The 17614-nt window shown below is 53.4% G+C and overlaps 1 protein-coding gene across 2 annotated transcripts; it reads right to left on the bottom strand.

Moving 5' to 3' along the window:
- Positions 1-5962: 5962 nt before the first annotated feature.
- Positions 5963-17608, bottom strand: AKAP1 (A-kinase anchoring protein 1). 2 transcript variants are annotated; one of them, XM_028499133.2, is made up of 9 exons: positions 15878-17608; positions 14209-14335; positions 13559-13686; positions 11506-11683; positions 9856-10006; positions 9387-9454; positions 8420-8493; positions 8125-8187; positions 5963-6936 (listed from the first exon to the last, which is right to left on the bottom strand). In XM_028499133.2, exons 1-9 carry the CDS (start codon positions 16070-16072, stop codon positions 6643-6645), a joined length of 1278 nt encoding a protein of 425 aa, XP_028354934.1. In that variant the 5' UTR covers positions 16073-17608; the 3' UTR covers positions 5963-6642. The 2 variants fall into 2 exon arrangements, with proteins under 2 accessions (XP_028354934.1, XP_028354935.1); XM_028499134.2 differs by having other exon boundaries at positions 6798-7711.
- Positions 17609-17614: the final 6 nt, after the last annotated feature.

Raw genomic sequence — 17614 nt, 5'->3', positions numbered from 1 at the left:
ACCTGCCCTTTGCATTTTTAACAGTCACTCCAGGTAAACTCTGAAACAGATGGCATGAGCCCCTGATTTGAGAAAGACTATCTGAAAAAGTAACCTCCTGTTACTTTTGGAGGTTACAAGATGTTACAAGATGCTCATGTACTTACTGGACGATTCCATTCATATGAAGGTCCAGAATAGGTGAAACTAATCTGGAGGTGATAAAAGAATGATGATTACCTGGGGGAGGGAGTGTTGACTAGAAAACTCCATGAGAGAAACTCCGGGAAATGTTCCTCTTTCTTCACCAGAGCATGGTTACCCAAGGTGTAATTATATGCAAAAATGTATGCGTTCTACACTCACGATCTGTGCACTTTATACACAAATATAGGGTATACATTGTACCTCAAAGGTGATAATATATATACACACATGTGTATATATTTACCTCAATGCCCAGGCTGCAGCCCAGCTCAGTTAAATCTGCATCTCTGAGAACAGGTCCCAGGCATTGGTAGTTTTAGAAGCAGTTCCAATATGCAGCCAGGTTTGGACACAACCAAGCCCCCCCTGGACCAGTGCTTCTCAAACCCTGATGTGCACACGAATCACCGGGGAGTCTTATTAAGATGAAGATGTGGGTCAGTGGGGGGCCCGAGAGTCTCTCTAGGTGCCGCCAGTGCACTGGGCTTGTGGACCACACTTTGCTGCCCCAGGGAGGGCCTTCCTGGTCCACCCAGGGCTCTGGCCTGGTCACCCAACCAGGAACAAGGCCTTCAGCAGGGGGGCAGTCTACAAGACACAGAGCTGCCCCTACAGAGAATCCCAAGGAACCTCAAGATTCTGTAATTCTCAACGTCTGAAGACTTCACGGTTGGAAAAGGCAGGACTTATTGGGTTGGATTTTTAAGTTGGGGGGACAAGTGCCCAAGTGTTTACAGTGGGGGGTGGCTCAGCCAACTTTCTCCGTAAAGGACTAGGTATTTGGGGCTTTGCAGGGCAGCTTCTATCACAGGTTCTCAACTTCGTGGCTGCAGCACAAACGCAGCCCTAGACAACAGGTAAACAATGGCCATCGCTGTGTGAGAGTAAAACTATTTACAAACACAGGCCTGGCTGTGACCGCGTTTACGTCACACTGTCATGCACGCGGCTGAATAGGAACATGAGAACCTCATAATAGTCTCCCCGGAGAGGAAATGTATGTCTGGGGGACAGGAAAGGAGGCAGCCTTGCATTGTTATCTTCACGTATCTTTGGAATTGTGTACTGTGTACATTCACTGCCTTTTAAAAAACCAAAAACTTGCCCACAGGATGTATTTGCAGGCAGCCTGCTGTGAAGCTGTCTGCTCTTTCACCAGCCCCTTGTCCAAGTGCTGTGAGCCAGAACCACGGGACAAGCCCCATCTCAGCAGGAGGAGGGCCTTGCTTCTCCTCCCCCTCCCCCCACTTTCCTCGGCCTCCCCTTCCTTCAGCGGAGCCTGGTGGAGGCCACCTCCTGCCGGGAGCGCCCCCAGCAGCACAGGAAGGTTGGCCTCACTCGTCCTTGTCCACATGGCTCCTTTGGCTCCATAAAGTGAAGCAGAGGCACTGCATGTAAGGAAAAGCACAGTCAAGTCTGGAAGGCTTGGGTTCAAGTCCAGCTCTGCTGATTCTGAGCCCCGGGTGCCCACCTCAACCAGTGGTTGCCAGGATCCCACAGGAAGTGAGGGAAGGCGGCTCCACAGCAAAGCGCCACCTGTGCAGACCTCACGGAGCCCACCTCCCAAACAGAGATGCTTCTTAAAGGGCCAGAGTGAGCCCCCATCCTTGCAGCCCTCTAAGCAGGATGCTTGGCATACAGCAGGCACTCAATGGAGAGGAAGAGATCAGTGGGAGTAGGCAGAGCTCCTGCCCTTCACCAAGTCAGGGGGGCCAGGAGAGATGAGAAACCCATCCCTGGTCGAGGTAGGAGGTGCTCGCCTTCCCCAGCTTCTCACACGCCGTCTGTCACCACCAGATGTCAGCTGGGCCTATTACTAGCAACAAACAGCCAAGATCTCTCCTAGATAATCTGCTTTGTAAAAATACAAAATAAGTCAGCCTCATTAAGAGGAATCTCCAGGAAGGCCCTTACAGATCAGTCTAAAATCAAACCCGTGCTCATCTAATTCGGTTAAGGGGACAGAGAGGGCAAGGAACTTGCGCCAAGGCCATGGCCAGAGCTCTGAGTCCTCAGAGGAAAGTCTGGGACCCAGAATGGTTCTGTTGCTCAGGACAAGCTAGGATAGGCCACATGTGACCCCCAGACCTCGTGACTCATGCCAGACCGGCTTCGCACACGACACCCTGTCGTGGGTTGGCTGCAGCTCTGACCTACACCATCTTCATGCCGGGACCCAGGCGCATGGACTAGTCTCCACGTGGAACTCGGTGGATGCTGGGCCAGAGGGAGAGGCCCAGTGAGTCACACGCTGGCTCTTGAAGCATCTGCCCTGGGACAAAGGCCACCTCGACCCACCTTTTGCCGAGATGCCCGAGTGCCAAAATGTGCAATCTTACTGTGCAGAGGGGGGCGAGAGGGTGGATTTTTTGGCAGGAAGATGTCCACTCCAGCAGAGATGCTCAGCCTGACAAACACTGGTGTGTCAGGACAAAAAGACAGGATTCATACATGCAAGGATTCATACCTGTTCAGAAAATAAAAAAACTCAAAAGAAATACAACAGACAAGTGAATCAAAATAAAGAACTTGGGAAGAGGAATATAAGAAACAGGTGAGCAAACAGAGCTCCCAATAGGGAGTTGGACCAAAAACTTCCTTGATGACATGATTGAAGTTCAATATCACCATTAAAAGATTCCTGAGATAGAGGCATCTGTGAGAAGTTTGTAATCCTAAACTGAATTCTAGATGATTTCAACAAAACCCAGGAGACACAGAGTGTGTGCGTGTGTGTGTGTGCGCGTGCACTAGTAGGAAAGGCAAAAATCTGACATTCTGCTGAGTTTCTTCTTGTTCGGGGAGAAAGTGGATAACTGAAATCCACTGATAACATAGAATCAAGATGTTGAATGCTAACTTACTACAGGGAAAAATTTGGACCAAATAATGATGAAAGCAAAAAAAAGAGCCAATTGGAAAACATAATAGGAAAATGAACTAAATGACAAATAATATTGCAAAAGTGATCACAATCAACAAGTTAAATTCACCTATTGACTTTCCAGATTTCACACACACACACAAAAATTCTAGCAATGTGCTGTTTACAAACCACCGACCTCCTGTAAAGTGATAGAGAAAAGATGCTTTTGTTTGGAATGTAAGTTCAAAACAAAGAGAACCAAACAGGAAGACATTTTATATTGATGAGAAAATACCATTCACGAGCTTTTTTTTTTTTTTTTTTTTTGGCCACACCACGTGGCTTGCAGGATCTCAGTTCCCTGACCAGGGATTAAACCCGGGTCACAGCCGTGAAAGCCCAGGACCCTAACCACTGGACCATCTGGGAATTCCCACGAGCTTTTTAAAACTAAGCTTCAACCAAAACTTATAAAAAGCTGTCGAGGAAAAACAGGAAAACATGATAATACCAATATACAATCCTTTAATGCACTTTCTTAGAAATGGACAGATAGTACAGGCAAAAAAAAAAGGGGGGGGTGGAGGGAGACGGCAAAAAAGAAACACAGATTTAAATAATTTACAAGCTGAATTTAATAGATTACATAAAACTTTATACCAAACCAACAATACGCGTTATTTTCAAATGTGGTAGAACGTTTTCCATGATCCCCTCCCCCCAAAAATCATTCTAAAGTTCATCTGGAGAAATAAATGCACAAAAGAATCTAGAACTTTTTGAGTAAGAACATATCCATGAGGCTATTAGTACTGGTATGATGGTGACCAATGGAATAGTCCAGTCCTGAGCTGTACAGACTGGCAGCCTCCAGCCACCTGTAGCTGTGGAGCACCTGAGCTACTGTGAGTCTGAACCCACAGGCTGGAGTGTGAAATACACACATGGGATTCCAAACTTAGTATAAAAACACTGTTGGGGCTTCCCTGGTGGCGCAGTGGTTGAGAGTCCGCCTGCCGACGCAGGGGACGCGGGTTCGTGCCCAGGTCCGGGAGGATCCCACGTGCCGCGGGGCGGCTGGGCCCGTGAGCCGTGGCCGCTGGGCCTGCGCGTCTGGAGCCTGTGCTCCGCAGCGGGAGAGGCCACAACAGTGAGAGGCCCGCGTACCACACACACACACACAAAAACACCACCACTGTAAAATATCTCAATATTTCTAATGTCCATTACATGTTGAAAAAAATGGGTTAAACGATTATTAATCTCACCTGCCTTTTCCTTTTTATTGAGGCTCCTAGAAAATTTAAACTATGTCTACTGGACGGCACTGGTCCTGAAACGGGCCTGGGTTTTCAATTTTCTGTCCACATCCTTTCTGACACTTGTTCACGGAGTCTTAGCCTTCCTTTCTGATCATCATAGAGTTAAACACGTTCACTCTCTGGCCTAGATGCTGCCAAGTTTCTCCTGGATTTGTTTACATAAATTTTAATTTTTCAAATAGGCAAAATGATGGCTCTCTCCCGCCAGTGTTTTTCCAATTCTCAGTTCCAAAGCTTTCCTGTGGGCTGGTCAATTAGCCACTGCGGTGTGTGTTTGGGGAAAATGGAACGAGGCGTGATCATCCTCATGTTGCTGCAGAGCAGGCGTGGTTGAGAGAACCTGGCTTTGAGTCTCAGCTCCACTCCATCTGCAAACTGGTCTAGTCCCCATCTTCTACCTCTGGCATCAGGCCCTGCCTCGCTGGGCTGTCATGAGGACTAAGTGTTACCTGTAAAAAAGCACGGCGTCTGACAGGAAGTTCTCCAGCTAAACCCTGTTCCATCTTCAGCTTGCAGTGGTTAGGTGCCAGCCCTAAGCTGTACAAGGTGCAGCAGTAACCCCAGAACTCAGCCTCCACGCTGACACCCCACTAGGTCTGGTCACTCCTCCCGTACCCAGCAGGGCCCCAAGGACCCTCGAGAGGGGCTACAGTCCACACAAACACCTGCAATGAGAAAAGGCTGGAGGCTCTGGCTCTTGTGCTCGGCCATCCACCTCTCCCTTACACCCTTCTCCAGCCCGTTTCTCCCAAGAGGTCAAGTTCACACTTAAGCTGGCCCCTGGATGGCTCACAGGTAATTCAAATAACGTTATCAAAAATGTACTCGCCCGAGGGTCGCCGTCTGGCCGGGTGGAATAAGCACCTCTGTAAAACCGTAAACCCCCTCCTCTGTACAAGCAACAAGATTACCGGCAAAATGGTCAAACTCAACTTTTTCAGAACTCTGGAAATTAATCAAAGGCCCACAACAATCTAAGAAGTGTTTATCCGAAGAGTACGTGCCTTGCAGCAACTTCCAACTCACTTTTCCTTCAATATTCCAACCCTGAAGGTTAAAACCCAAGACACCAAGCACAGCCCACCTCCGCATCCCCATGGCCTCCCCTCCCCCGTCCTGGGGCCTTATCCAAGGATCCTGACCCCGTCATTCGTCAGACCAAGAGCCATCCCAGAGGAAGCCTGTCTCGGCTGGACCACCCTGGCTTTGGTCTCTGCTCCTTCACCTCGCCCATCCTCCTCCCCGCACCAGAATCATGTGGTTCCCACCATAAAAACCCCTCCATGGCTCGCAAAGATAGAGACCAAACCTGCACACCTAGCTGTGTGAGCCCTCCTCAAACTAGCTTGAAGGCTCCCATACGCCCTTTTCCTGCTCCAGTGATGCAAACTGTAGGGAAAAAGCTTAGACCTGAGTACAATCCACCTTGGTCAAAGTCACACCCAACTGCCACGGGGACTTAGGGCTGTTGCCAGGTAAGACCGCATGAGAGCTGGCAGTGGGCCAAGCTCTGTACAAGCAGAGATACTGGGCTGGCCAAAAAGTTCATTCGGGTTTTCCCGTTAACACCTTACAGAAAAACCCGAACGAACTTTTTGGCCAACCCAACACTTCCATTTCACTTCATTGCCTTACGAGATTGGTACCATTGATCCCACAGATGAGCGAAACTGAGGCTTTTATTTTAACCACTTGGTACCCACAGCCGGGGAGAACTGGCTGCAGCTCTGCAGGAGGATGCCTTCAGTGTGAAGGACTCCGGGGCTATCTCAGCTCTCCAGAGACCCCTGGAGGGGTGGGCAAGCCCAGAGGCACAGAGGCCTGGGCCTACCTTTAAGAGGAGGGGCCTCTGGATCGAGACTTAGCTCTGCTCTCACCACGTAAATGTATTCTTTTATATCATTCTTAGCACTACAGTACCTTTAATAACTTCAGACCTATTAAGAATGCACCAAGAATTTGGGAAACCAGTGCTTTAAACTCAAGCCTGGCTATTTGAGACCATCACCGGAGGAAGCCAGAGGAAGCTTGGCTGCCACGGTGTGGGGCAAAGGCAGGGAAAATACCAGATGGAAATTTCTGGCTAAACTGTCTTCAAGGAGCCATCCATGGGTCTCCTAGTTTAATTGGGACCCTACAGCCCATCACACTTACAACCATCCTTCACTCCCCTTTTTCACCATGGAAAAAATGGACTCAGTTATAATGTATACAATTTGAGATTTATATAAGTTCAAGTTATTTAAACTGCACAGTGCTGAATGCAGTCTAAAAAAGAATCAAACACACACCACCGCAAGGTAATTCAATGAGCTGCTTTTTTTTTCTTTTTTTTTTTTTTAAACAAGTTTGTACAGAAAAAAAAAAAAAGAAAGAAAAAAAAAAAAAAAAAAAAAAGAAAAAGAAAATCCCCGGATCACGCCTATGCCATACGGTCACCCTGTCAGGTACGCAGGACGCGATGGAGCTGGGACAGGCAGCGGCAGCCGGCACGAGGAACTTCTGCTCACAGACTGCACGGGGTGTGGAAAAATCGTGGGTTCTCTCTGTTCTCCAGTGTATCTTGTACAAAATAATTACATTTTTTAAACATATTTACATAGTTTGCACAAATAGAAAATGGTTACAAATTACAACCAGGCTTGGCAAGACAACAGTCCCCCCTCTCCCACTGACCGAGGCTGGAGGTATGATTGCTTTGTATTTACAGATGCATTAAAAAGTCTGCCTTCTTCGAGACCCAGACAGAATTTATAAAAAACGGTTAAATATCATAAGTTCATTTGTAAGCTGTACAAGTGATCGATGCCCATCAGTCAGTTCACGTCTTGCTCCCCGAAGACAGACTCCGAAGGTAAAAGAAACCCTTCCTCACAAGCAAGCAACACCTCTCCCTCAGCCTGTCTGCTACAGGGGTTCGGGTTTGCAGAGGGGAGGAAATAGGAATAAGGGAGGAACGGAATGGAGGGGGGGGGCAGGACAACCTAGTTGAGACAGTTTTCCTTCCACTTTTTAAAAAATAAACAGCTTGCAACCAGGTTAAGCTGACTGGCTTGTTACGCGCCATCCTGTGGCTCTGAAAAGAACCCACGGTTCTTTCCTTGTCTCAGAGACGAAACATCTCAACGTGACTACGGTACAGAAAGAAAGGACCTTCTGGGGAGGACAAATGTTCGTAATTCTGATGTAAAGTCTTTGCCTTGAGTACCAAGCCCAATTTCATCAGTGCAAAAAAGACTCCAGAAGCGCCGTGGGGACGGGGTCAGAGGCTCGAGTAATAGCTGTCCACCCACTGAGCAAGTCCTTGCTCCACCAGCGACCGGTTTATCAACACCACCTAGGAGAGAAAGGTCCCTGGAGAGCGTGGCCACGGCACCAGGGACAGCTTCCCAAGCCAGCGTGGGTTCCGCCCTCACAGCCCAGGCTGCCACCGCAGGCGCCTGAGCCATGGGGTGGAAATTTGATTCATCTTCTGGGCCAACAGGGGGATTCACTTACAGGTTCTGTCGGCATGCCAACAGCCTTTCCAATAGGCTGAGGAAATCTAGGCTTTAGTACCAGGAGATGAAGGAGAAAACCCAAATGGACAAGGTCCAGGAAGGCTCACAGACATTCCGTTGTGGGGACTGTCACGTGCACTGTAGGATGTTTAGCAGCACCTCCAGCCTCTACCCACTAAGATGACACTAGCATTACTCCCAACCGTGGCCACCAACAGCGTCTCTGGACGTTAAAAGGGAAAGAACTCACTTCATCTCCGATCACACTCCAGAGCTGAATGAGAGGAAGGCCGGTTGGACTGTAACTCGTCACCTGAAAAAAACAAAAACAAAACCCTCCACACCATGTTTACAAGCTACCCCATGCACCTCTCCTTAAAGACTGCTGGCCAACCCGGGGTGTGAGCCACAGGGAAGCAGGCACCGAAAGGTCAGTTCCCAAGAAGCCCAGAGAGTTAGGCGAGGCCGGCAGGGACTGCAGATGCCAGGCAGGAGGCTCCTGAGACATGCCCTGTCCAGCCTGCCCCGCGCCCCCCGCCACACACCTGAGCCAGCAGTGCCGTATTGCCCGTCATCTCGCTCATAGCTGCATCCGCCTCAGGTGAGAAGTGGTCATCATCTTCGGGAGAACGAAAAGCAGCATTCAGACTCTCACTGAAGCGAGGTACTCAGCACTCACTCAGCTTGCACGTGTTTTCCAAGCAGAAGACTTCACAGGCTCCCGTGGACTTAAGAACTCCATGCGGCGTAGCCACACCTATGCCAGGTTCAGAGCCCCAAGCCTCCCCGGGGCTCCAAGTGGCTACACTTGGGGCGCCTGCTGCATGCCAACCACTGGGGGACAGAGGGCCAAAGGGACAGAAACTCCGCCTTCGGCGGAAATACCACCACCGCCACCGCCACCGATTTCGGGGCCGAATGGACTGAGCATGTCGTATGTGTTCTCACACCGAATCAGGAACACGCTTTACAGGCGAGAACACGGAGACACAGGCCAGTGGCCAAAGGTCAACCAGCTCCCAGAGCGATGAAGGTGGAATTCAGATCCAGGCAGCTGGCCACGCAGCCCAATTCAGGCAGTGACTCTAAGCGCGCAGGGCACGCAGAGCACATTCTTTGTCAGATTATACAGGTCACGTCCTTGTACAAGGACATAGCCAAGGCGAGAGGCAGTGAGGACGGGAGGGGCAGGATTAAGGTCTGGGAAGTCTTATGAACTACGCTCTGGGAGGTGCCTCTGTTGGAAGCCTCTCAAAGCTGGAGGCCTGGGTAGAGTCTAGAACAGTGGACCCGAAAGGGTGGTCCACGGACCAGCAGCACTGGCATCGCTGGAGAACTTGTTAGAAATGCAAGTTCCCGGGCTTCCGCCCAGACCTATTCCAGCAGAAGAGTGGCAGCGATCTGTGTTTGCTTAAGCCCTGTAGGTGAGAACAAGGGTCTCAAAGAGAAAGACCTACTTTCAACACCTGCCTGCACCGCCCACCCCCCCGAGCCAGAGGCCCCACCTGTTACCTGACAGGGGCATCACACTGTCCAGAAGGACCTCTGCTCCCTGGAACGGCAGGGTCACAAAGTCAGACCTAGAAAGGCAAGAAAGGCACAAGCTGAACACGGACTTCACGGCTGACTCACTCTGGGCTGACGTTCGCCTTCTGCTTAGCGCCGTGACCCCCACAACCCAGGGTGAAGCCACACAGAGGTACACACGACAGGCAGCAGGCCACAGCGCCCAGCTCGCCCTGCCGCAGGCCTGGCCTCAGAGGCGCTGCTTACATCCCGCTCCCAAAGAGAAGCCGCCTCACTTTTGCTGAATGACACTTGGGGGAGTTCTTCTACCAGACGGGCCTTTCTAGCTCCCGCCTGGCTGAGGCGAGCATGGAGTTTGTTTATATCATACTCTGCTAAAACGGAGTAGGCAGCAGCAGGGAAGAATCGACCCACGTCCCAGGCTCCGGCTCTGCAGAAACCACACCCGACTCACCGGATCTGCCGGAGCACGTCTACTTTCACTCTCTTGTATCCACCGTAGTCAACGTAGCGAATCTCGACTTCATCGGTCTCCTCGTACGAGGCCACCACTTGGGCTCGCCACCAGGCACCGTCCATGCCAGGGGCAGCGCAGATGACCGTGACTGCAGGGCAGGACGAGAGCATGTGCAAAGGCCTGGCGCAGGGCAGGGCGACAGCAAGCATCCCCCGAGGGAAGGACTTGGCCCGCCTCGCATCTGTGCCGCCCAGAAAGCTACCCAGACCAAAAAGTGTTCAGCCACGTCTGTTTACTCTGAGACTTACTGAAGCCAGAGGTAGACACAGATTAATTGGAATAAACCAAGTAAATTCCAAAATTCAGGGAATGGACCAGCAAATCTGCCTTATACTCTTAAGGGAATGTCCCAGAAAAAGATCCGAGAGCCTCCAAGTGCAGATCTCAGTGGCTGGTTGCTAGCACCTGCTCCGGCCCACGACAACTCAGACGGAGGGCTCATCAGAAGGCTCCCAGGCCTAAACCCCACTTCTTCTGGCCTTCGCTTCAGGAAGGTGCTGAGAGCGCTAATGCCCGGGGCAGCCAACCAGGCCAGAGAGCAAGTGCCCCCAAGCGTCACCAACCGCACCCTGGGGTAGCAGGGGTGGGGGCTTGTGACACAGCTGGCCACACTGGGTCCTAACCCTTAAAGGCAGCCCCTTGGGCTTCCCTGGTGGCGCAGTGGTTGAGAGTCCGCCTGCCGATGCAGGGGACACGGGTTCGTGCCCCGGTCCGGGAAGATCCCACGTGCTGCGGGGCGGCTAGGCCCGTGAGCCATGGCCGCTGAGCCTGCACGTCCGGAGCCTGTGCTCCGCAACGGGAGAGACCACAACAGTGAGAGGCCCGTGTACCGCAAAAAAAAAAAAAAAAAAAAAAGGCAGCCCCTGGCTCAGTCACCTCCTGGCCTCCAGTTTGATCTTTACTTCTGGGTTGAAGCAACATCAGAGAATCGGACAAAAGTGAAATCCGTATTCCTCTAAAAGAAAAACCACAAAAAATGCTACCGAAATTTCAAAGGTTTTCCTCACGCCTTAAAGCCCTCTGGGGGCTCCAGGTTAGGAGTCCCCGATGGGGTGGGTCAGAGACACGTTTCGACATTCGATTCCCTCTGACGAGGGCAACAAAGCTAACAGCTCCTGCGCAGGGACCACCCGGGCAAGTCACTGACTTTCTCACCTGTCGACTAGAGATGACCCAACCCACCACAGGACTTTGTTGCACTTGGGGATCTTCTATGAGACCTGCATCTGCATCAGGTACCGTGCATGTTTAACACACACAGCAGGCAACTGCAATTCCTAGATCAAGCGGGCATCAGCCCCACTCAACAGGTAAGCAGCGGAGCTGGATCCAAACCCAGGTGCCAACGCTCTACTCTGACCCCCTTCCTCCGTCAGCCGGTGGCAACGCCATATTGGGCCAGCCAGGAAACTCAGCCCAGCACACTGCATGCCAACAGCAAGAACCCAGGGATGCTGTTCCCGTGAAGGGTCCAGAACAGCCTCCTCCCGGTCAAGACCAAGGGCAGAACAACAGGAGACCCCCAAAGCTTCTCCCCAAGCCTGGCCAGAGCCCAGGTTCCCCTCTGACCCCCAGGGCAGCACTTACTTTCCACCGGGGTGGGCAAGGTGGGGATTCCAGGCTGAGAGTAGCACAGGTACATCTGCTGGTCCAGGCTGCGCAGCGCATGGAAGGTAGGGTGTGTGTGCTGCTGCACAAACAGGTGCCCAGCACTGACCTGGCTGACGACGATCACCTCCACAGTGATGCCATCCGGGAGCATGAGCTGCAGAGGGGACAGGGTAGAGAGCACTGCAGCTACTCTCCTCACGCCCGGGGTAAGCGCTGAGGCCCCAGGGCAAGTCTCTGAACTGGCACATCTTTGAAAAAGGCGTGACTACCCAAAGCAACATGGCACCCAGATGACAGAGGTTCAAGGAAAACCATTTCAGCCGTGCAGTGTTTGGCTCCACTGTGGCCCTTGCCCTGCAATACCACGAGTAACCACTAGAGGCGGCCTCAGCTCAGCTGGGCAGAGAGGCTCCCAGGAGCCGGCTGTGGATGGACCGTCCCACCTCCCACGGGCCTGGGCACAACTTCCCTCCCTCGCCTCTTCAAGCGTCTGTAAGACCCAGGGAAGGCAAACAGGGATGAGGTGGCCACTGAGAAGAAGAATAAGAGGTAGACTGGCCCTCGGAGCCCTCAGCTAGCTCACTGGGACCTGCAGCTGACCCCAGGAGCTCCGGTTTGACAGCATCTCTCTGCTCTGCCTTTCTACCAGCAAGCAGAGGCCTGAGGCCAGGTCCACTGTCAAGGTCTGCACAGTCCGAGTCATTTGTTCTTCTCGACTCTCCACAGACAACCTCCCAACTCATTCCCACTCTGGGATCTGGAATGTAGGTTTGCTCAGTGCAAGGTCCCATGTTAAAGACCCTAGAAGAGGGCAAGATTGGTCTCTCAAACAAAAAAAACTGTCCTTAAGGCACTAGCTTCCCTGATACTAAGGCAACAATCCAGGTGCGCCGGACACAGTAGGGCATCTACTCCACCTCCCAGCCAGGTGGCCACAAAAAGAGCCTCTGGCTGAGAGAGTTCTCTGCCTCCCCCCTGCTCCCGCCCCCGGCCTCTCAGGGCTGCTGGCTGAGAGGCACCTCTCCAGTCCCACCCAGCCACAGAGCACAAGGGGAGGAAGCCTTACCAACCACTCAAATTACTTAAAAAAAAGAGTGGGTCTGGGGTCGAACCTGGTGGGAAAAACCCTATGATTCGGAAGGGAAGCATGGAGTGGCGTTCAGCCCACTCCCAAATACCCATGGGAAAGGAAAGGGACCTTCACCTCTTCCCGCAAAGCACAAGGGTCTTTGGAGGGAGGAAGATACCCTCCCCTAAACAAAATCCAGGGAGGCCATTTGCTCGGAGCTGCACATTCACTCCACCTGTGAAACGCAGTGTTCTCGGCCCTCAGAACCCTACAGCTCTACTCCCAGTGAGACGGGGCTCAAGAGGGCTGGGGGCACACAGCAGGGAAGGGTGACAGGCCCCAGAGAGCCTGCAGCCCCAGCACGCAGGCACCCGATGCGCCCGCTCCCCCTCTGCCAGGGCTTCCAGGGTGGGGGCGGAGGCGGGGATTCTTCTCCTTTATGACCCAGGAACCTCCCGTGAGGCGGGAAGGCGAGGGGGAGCCTTCGCCAGGGCCACCGCTAGACCTGGCTCAACTAGGAAGAAGGAACAATGACACAGTAAGAGCCCGTTCGAGCCCAAAACGGTGGGTCCCAAGCAGGTCTCAGAGGTGACCCAGGACACAGCACCAGCTTTAAGGAGTCCCGAGCCAGCCTGCACACACCCAGTCTGGACAGACTATAATCCTTTCTAGGCAAATGCCCTGAAAACACGAAGGGTGCCCAGGCGGCAGAGCCAGGGGAGAGTGGTCCTTGCAAGCAGGGACCGAGAGGCCTGTGGCTTCCTACCAGCACTCCGGCCCTCAACCCGATCCGGAGAACACAGGCTAGAAGCAGAACGGACTGGTGGGGGGCAGAGGTGAGAGGGCACAGGCATCAGTGTGCTCCCGGCCTTCCTGGCCCACGGTCTTGGGAGTCTCCTGTTTGGGGTGGGCTGGGGGAAAGGGGCACAAAGCAGCCCCGGCCCCCAGGAGCATGCTCACCCAGGAAGTCATGGGAAGAGAAGGCAGTGCCAGCGAAGGCAGTGGGGGAGCGTAGATGTTGGTGAGGTTCAGTTCCTTGAACTTCTTCCCAATCAAGCTCAGTGCCTTGTCCACATGATGCTGAGAGCCTGAGCGGGGTGTGGGGAGCAGGACACAGTCACAGGGGTAAGACAAACAGCGAAAGCAAACTCAGGCACACCCCCCACCGCACGGGACTTTTTCCTAGAGTTCAGGTACATCTTTAATGTGCCAAAAGGCCAGGCCTCGCCTTAGGATGAAAGGCATCCAAAGCAGCTCGAGGCCCGAGACCTCTATTGCTGTGACTACACTCAAGGTGACAGGAGCCTAGCAGACGGGGAGGGAAGGCCCGGCCTTCATCCACCATCAACCCAGGACCCCCGGCCTGCCCCTGAGTGCCCACCCCTTTCCTGACCAGAAGAGCAGACTCGGGGAGGGACCCGAGTCGCCTTCAAGCACCAGAAGTGGAGACGAGGGCAAAGGGAAGCCCCACTCCCTTCACCTAGGGTGAGAAGCAGGGCTTTCCATTCAGAGACTTAAATTCCAAAAGGGGAGCAACTGGGACTCAAATGCTTCAAGTTACTTACATTTCAGGTGAGAAAACTAAACACAGGGCAGCAGCTGCCACTGACCTTCTATGTGGCAGATCTGGATGTTCTGGGTGTATGGCAGGGTTGAGATGTAGATCTTGGCACCAGATGTCTGCTTCAGAAAACTCACATACCGTCCCTGCTTGCCAATCAGCCGACCAACTAGGTGCTTCCAGAGAGAAAGAAAGATGAGAACTTAATGAGAAACCAATTCCCTGCATCCCCAAGACCTGCCTTTGTTTTATACCAGGTCAGCCTCGAACATAGTATCTGTTGGCACGTCAGCACTCACTTGCCAGGCACGGTTCTAAGCACTTACATTTACTCAGAGTAAACGTATGAAACAAACAGCATGTGTTTATCACCATTTTACAGTTGAGGGAACAAACCCAGAGAGGTTAAGTAACTCGCCCAAGCTCACACAGCTACTAAGCAGCTGAACTAGGCAGTACGGTGCCAGGACTCGGCAGTTTCCACTTCATCCCCGACAGCGGGGCCCATTTTCAGAAGCTGCGAAGGCAGTATTTTCTCCTCCCAGATCCACACTATGAGACAGATGTTTCACCAGCACAAAGTCTGATTTACAAGTCGTCCACCTCTCCCAGTCTGCTCAGGTCCGAAGAAGAGGCTCGATTTGAAAATAAAGGTCTATGAAAGAAGCCTTGGGCTCCTGCTGAACCCCTGGGCTCCAAACTTAGCCACAATGTAACACGAGCCCTGAAACATTCCCCAACGACCCCACCCCGGGGAGCCGCTAGGGACACGGTCACTCCTCACCCAGAGCTGCCTGGGTGTGCCCTTTGCAACCACTGAAGGAGAAGAGGGCGGGACTGCCATCAGGGTCACCAGGGGAAGAAACAACTGAGGGGGCCAGAACCGCAGGGCAGAGCAGCCCCCCAGACCCCGAGTTCAAACCAATCCAAGCCTCCACCTCGGTGGGAGGCTAAGAGCCTCAGGAGAATGCAGTCGGCCAATTAGTTCTGAGCCCCAGAGACAAACATCAAGATCAAGCTAGTAAGATGTAAGTTAGAAAAGAAGCTAGAAACCACTTAAGCATCCTGGGACTGGGGGACTGGTGAAGTAGACTGACATTCACACAATGCATAATGCAGTTAAAATTACATTTTCAAAGACTAACCCAGGAAAACTAAATTGTTAAATATTTAAAAGCACTAATTAGAGCAACATCATCTTAGTTCTGTTTAGAAACCACAGGGCGCGAGATGAGAGGGACATAACATAAAAGTCTTCCCGGTCACTCTCGGGGGTAGAATTAGAGCTGATTTTTATTTTCCTCCTACGCCGCTATACTCCTCAGGCCCTCTAAGATACGGATTTATGCTGCGCTCAATTACAAAACACACTTTGCGCTGGAGAACGCGAGCAGAGCACAGCGAGGGGACTCCTGGCCGGCCCCCGCCCTCAGTCCGGTCTTGCTGGCATCTCCACGAACAGATCTGAGCCCCAGAACCACCAGAAAAGCCCCAGAGGAGGGAGCAGGCCTGCGAGTTTGAAGAGGACGCTCCTGAAGGCAGCTGGAGGGATTCCCCTCTGCGGGAAGCTCTCTGGACCCTGGCAAAGTGGAACGCTCCCATCCCTTCAGCCTCTGGCTCCCTGAGGGCTTCTTCTGGTTTACGGCCCCTCCCTCAGACCCCTGGCCCCCAGCCCGATGACGCTGCGCCTGGGGGCACCGAGAGCTCACAGCCCTTACCTTAGGCACCTCGATCTCCCAGACGGTGAGGTCGACCTTCTTGGGATGGGAGCCTGCCTGGGCATTTTGGACACCATCAGGCTTCCTGAGGCCACAGCAGCTGTCCACCGAATCCATGCTGTTCCCGTCCGAACCTGCAGGGGAGGAAGCAACACGCACAGACGCACAGACACCAGCCAGAGCAGTTAATACCATCCAACTTCCAAACTCGCATTCCCGGGAGGCCCCCGCCCCATGCCCCCTCCCTCAAACTTGGCAGGTGACTGTCAACCCGCAGTCTAGAAGGCTCAGAACAGCCCCAATGAAAGGAGGCCTGGGGGTGTGGAGACACCTAATTTTAGCCTGTCACTTACAGTCCCACTTGCTTAATTGGCAGCCACGCCCAGCACAGCTGCTGGAGCAGAGACAAGTGGTGAACTGGGAAGAGACCGACGCTGGCCCAGGAAGGGGGGTCCAAGGCGGGGGGGCGCGGGCCAGCAGGTCCCACGCGGCCTCAGCAGCTGGAAGTAGGTTCAGGCCCCCATGGAGACCCCCCCGTCACAGCTGGTCCGCACCCTTCCGACTGTGCAGTCCCTCAGATGAAGGGCCCCTGGTCCCCAAGGCCCCAGGCCTGGGCACACAGGCGGTGGCCTTCAGCCAAGCAGAGCTACAGAGAGTCCTCCATCGCCCTTATCCAGGACAGGGCCCTGCCAGAGAAGGTGACGGCAGGAGGCCCCCCTTCCCTCTGCTTAGGCCTGACTCGTGCCCCTCTGAATGCTCTTCTGGGCTCAGGGTGGGTCTTCGACCCTCGCTCAAAACCGGAGCGAAAGTTCGGTCCGGAGAGGAGAGAGCGGGGAGCAGGACTGGCTCCGACAGGGGCTGCTCCACTCCCGCGCGGGGTGTGCCAAGGGGCCCATCACAGAAAAACAGGGGCCAGACCAGCTTCAGAGAAGTGGCTCTGGCTTAAATATGGAAGACTCAACTGCCAGAAGGAGATCACTCCTGAGAGCCTACTAACTAGGTTACTTTCCACATGGTTTCTCCAAACCCTGGACGGACATAGTCCTCTGCCGAGCAATCCACATTCTGCCTGGATGCCGAGGAGGCAGGCAGGCGTCGCTCGCTGCCAGCTAAGGACGAGTCACCGCAAAGTGACTCCTTCAACCCCGGGGGCTCAGAAGGGCTTCGCGCAGGGAACACCACTCCTTCGGAGAGAAGCCCGCTTAGCCGACCTGCTAGAACCGGAGGTGGCTGACGGGGGGCTCGGCTCGTACACAGCCCCCAGCCGCTGCCCGACGGAACAGGGCGGGCCTGTCACCCCAGTGACACCTAGAGGCGCGGCTCCAACCACACCAGGACTCCGGCAAGGCCGGCTCCACTCAGCTGGGTGGTCCCTGGGCCACTCTTAAGCTTCGACTTCCTTGCGCCCAAGGCAGGGCTACTGCGGGAGAACGCTGGAAGGCTCGAGCCTGGAGCCGGGCACAGCTAGCGCTCAGTGGGGGGCTCCCCCATGCTCCCACCTGCCATGCCCACGCCTCCCCGCTCACCACTCTCTCCCCTGCAGCCTGGACACATCTGAGTAGCCACTACCATCAAACTGGAGTCAGCATGGTCAGGCTGAGGGGCAAGGGGCAAAGGGAAACTCCTTTATTCCCGAAAGATCTTCACCCGTTTTAAGATGCTTTAAAATAATTTTGAAACATTTTAACAGCCCTGAAGTGGGGTGCATCTTACGGTCTCTGGCTTCCTACACTCATG

This window comes from Physeter macrocephalus, chromosome 14 (genome assembly GCF_002837175.3).
Source record: "Physeter macrocephalus isolate SW-GA chromosome 14, ASM283717v5, whole genome shotgun sequence".
Classification (NCBI taxonomy): domain Eukaryota; kingdom Metazoa; phylum Chordata; class Mammalia; order Artiodactyla; family Physeteridae; genus Physeter; species Physeter macrocephalus.
Note: the sequence above shows the minus strand (reverse complement) of the source record. Positions and strands in the feature narration are given on the sequence as shown.